We start from the raw sequence: 3729 nt of genomic DNA, 5'->3' as shown, positions 1-3729 counted from the left end.
CCATCATAAAGGTTTAATAAATAAGAAATTTATTATCCGTGTTGTAATTGTTTCAGACTGGAAATTGATCTGTGTTTTTATGTTGACATGTATTTTTATGTTGTTTTTATGTTGACATGTAGGCCATTTGTGAGAAATACAATGTAAGCTAACCTCAGGACCATATGCTATTAAGCTCCGGATAATACCATAGCCTGAGGTTACTAGCGCATGCGCTTAATGGTAAAATAGGTTAACGTTAACGAAGGACCAGATGATAAGGCGCAGTGAATAGAGGAGGTTATTTGTACAGTTCATATCGCAACTTATGGTATTCCGCAAATTCCTTCTGACACTATTCTTAATAAGATGTGTTCATCCCCAGTTTAAAATTTACATAAAACAATTTCTGAATCGAGTTTCTCAGATAGTAGATTGGTTCTGACCATACTGGACTTTTTCCTGTAGGGTTTTATGAATAATCAAGTGTATGATACATCTATGCATAATTAATGACCTCAAACAATCGCCTCGAAATTAAATGATTTCTTAGGTTATAGGTAATGCGAAACCACACGTGCTATTCAATACGTGGTTGAAGTAAAATACAAGTTGGGCATCTGCTACGCTACTGATAAGCATATATTGAAGTGTTTGATTGTAAAAATTCTGCCCGAGTATTTGCACTAGAAGACAACAACATTCTTACTAAATTATGATAAATTTTCAAATTATACTATTAAACCTGAAAGCCGTATAAAAATTTCATCGTAAAAATAAAAAATATAAATTGTAATCTCAAAATTGTATATGACTAACAACTAGTATATTGACTTTTATATAATAATAAATTAATAAATTTTATTATAAATATATTTACAGATATCGAGTATGTTTATTGGAATTGCTTATCGATTTCTAACCAAACTATTCCATAAACACGGGATAAATGTCTCAAGACACACGTCATGGTACATAGTTGTGCCTATCTTCATGACATTGTTATCAGCCACAGGATTACAAAAGTTTTCTCATGATCTGAACGAAGACTCTCTAGTTCCATCCGGAGGGATTGTCGACAAGTACAAATCGTTTCTGATGAGATTATTTTCCGTAGATCTCGCATCAAATTTCTATCCCGGGAGATTATTGCACACCATTCATTACGGAACTGTTATTGTCGAAGCGACGGACGGAGGCTCGGTTCTACGAGAGTTCGTCTTTCGTGAAATTGTCACTTTGGATCGGGAAATTCAAAATTTTTTTGTTGACGAAGACGACGGGTGGAACTACAAAGACATTTGCGCTAGAAACAATGGAAAGTGTTACGAAAATAAAATTCTTCGTATAGACAATAAACTGAAAGTGTTGCAAAACGGAACTTTTCGATTGAAATATCCAATTGGCGACACGAGCAGAAATTACGACGTTTTAACTTTGGGTGGCGTGGAAGTGAACGAAGAAGGATATATAATATCTGCCAAGGCTGTTAAATTGTTCTATTTTCTAGACGATTCGAATAAATGGGCAGAAGAAAGAGCCATAAAATGGGAAAATCAATTCATAAACATCTTAAATAAGGTGAACTTTTCTTATATCAAAATAAGTAAAGACGTGTTGCTTTCTAGAGATGAATCTAAAAAACAACTGTTTCCTGTTACCTTAAAATATATTCCAAGTTCTGTTATTTTGATGCTTACGTTTACCGTTGTCAGCTGTTTATGGCCAGATTTCCTTCGAAGTAAACCGTGGACCGGAATCATGTCTTCGATAGCCACTGGTATGAGTCTAGTTTCGGGATTCGGTTTATTACAGTATGCAGGAATAGGTGTGTCTCCGGTGGATGCAATGGTTCCATTTCTGGTTTTAGGTAAGTGATTTATGAGTTCGTCTTTTAATCGCATAAACTACTTTTTGTAATGTGAATGATTATGAATATTCATTATAATCAAATTTTGCACAAAGCATATTATTAATCGGAACGTTGTAATATTTAAGATGCACAAAATCAACACTTTGTTCAGCAATGTTTTCGTTAAGATAAGTCGTATATGCACATTTCTCAAGCGATGGTAAGCTGAACATGTTAAATATAGTCATACCTTATATCACTTTCATACTAGTTATTGTATGAAAGTGATATAAGGATCTTAAGATCTTATGCATAATTAGGTTTGCTGGAACAAATTGCACAGCAATATCTGCAACATTCTGACTGCGTATAACTGTTTGAATTGGGGGAAAATAAAAAAAAAACCTCGGAAGTCCAGCACACCTCTGTCACCATAGGCGCTGTATTAGTAAAATGTAATTGTTATGTAATAGATATCATGTCATGCTAACAACTATACAGGTATCCGTCGTATAACACGGTAGTTACGTTCGGGAAAAGTCCAAGTTATGCGAATCCGTGATAAACGGAACAAAGGACTAATACAAAACATGGGGTTAAGTTCCGAAAGGTAACAAATGTGTTATTTTTCGTTACTAAGAGAAACATGTTTATGAAAGCAATCGATAATTTATTTCCAATCAATATGATTATTGATTGGAAATAACAATGGACGTTTATACATCGCTTAAAAACTATAAAAGCCGATTAGTATAAAAGGACTTTGAGCCATGGGCTTTTTTGCAGATATGGGAATGATCTCGCCATGGCGAAATTCTTACTTTTAGCATGTTAATGCACGTGCCATAAAAGCAATATTTTGGCTGAAAGTCAATGTTGAAATTCAAGTTTCTTCATCACCATCCAAATTAGCACATTTATTATTCATCCTCCCATTCTCTATATTTCATTACAACTTCTCTCTGAATGTTTATCCCACCTCTCACTTTACTGCCACTCTTAATTTATCAGTTTGCTGAGAAACGTGCAACTTCAAACGAAAGAGGATTCTAGTTCATATTTAGTTGAAATTTCAAATGATTGAATAATCCTAATAAAGTTAATTGTATCAAATGAAAAACTTTTCAAACTATATTAACTTTTATAAAGGATAAAAGAAAAAGTTCTAGAATTAATTAATGCCATTAAAATTAATTGTGTCAATCATTATTTTTCTTATATTTATGAAATTTTTAAACATTCATTAACTTTTTTAAATAAATTTCATAATTATTAAGTAATCATTTACGTATTATACGTAAATGCTTTTTAATCACTCATAGTATAAAATATAAAAAATTTAAAATCCTCATTTTGCATAGGCCGTATTTCTTACAACTACCTATACTATATACTAGGGTTTCTCATTTCCCGGTATTTTGCTTGTCCCGGGATCCCGGGATAAAAGTGAACTGTTTCCCGGGATCCCGGGAAATCCCGGGATAGAATTAATTATTTTTAAGGTATACAAAATATCTTGAAATCAAATGATATAATTATTTTCCATTTTTTAAAGTAATTTTAAAGTTTTGTAACCTCCAAAATCATATTAATAATGCTGTGTTAGGTCTATAGGCCTATAATAAAAATTACCTTTAAATAACGTAGAAATTTTCACAAATAGAAAAAAATTAATTAAAGTTTGCTGGAAACTGCATACAACAACAACAAAAAAAATGTTTTGAATTGAGTTAAAAATTAAAAAAATGAACTTCTAATTTAGAAGGTAATTTTCGTTTTTTAAATAAAATATAATACAAAATATTGCAAACTTTTATAAGATTTTAAAAAGCAAAGATGGTCAATACTCCGATAACTCACTCTAATTCTTATTTTAGTAATGAAAAGTCTTGCCACCG

At 31.9% G+C, this 3729-nt stretch overlaps 1 protein-coding gene across 1 annotated transcript in view; it reads left to right on the top strand.

The window, feature by feature from the left end:
• Nucleotides 1–858: 858 nt before the first annotated feature.
• Nucleotides 859–3729, top strand: part of LOC111614205 (patched domain-containing protein 3-like) — a 50212-nt gene continuing 47341 nt past the window's right edge. The window contains exon 1 of the mRNA XM_023355587.1: nucleotides 859–1849. Coding sequence (XP_023211355.1) covers nucleotides 871–1849 — 979 coding nt within the window. The 5' untranslated portion in view covers nucleotides 859–870. The remainder of the gene's footprint in view (nucleotides 1850–3729) is intronic.

The sequence above is a fragment of the Centruroides sculpturatus genome, unplaced genomic scaffold, assembly GCF_000671375.1.
Source record: "Centruroides sculpturatus isolate CEXI.00-Female unplaced genomic scaffold, Cexi_2.0 scaffold1893, whole genome shotgun sequence".
NCBI classification, from domain to species: domain Eukaryota; kingdom Metazoa; phylum Arthropoda; class Arachnida; order Scorpiones; family Buthidae; genus Centruroides; species Centruroides sculpturatus.
Note: the sequence above shows the minus strand (reverse complement) of the source record. Positions and strands in the feature narration are given on the sequence as shown.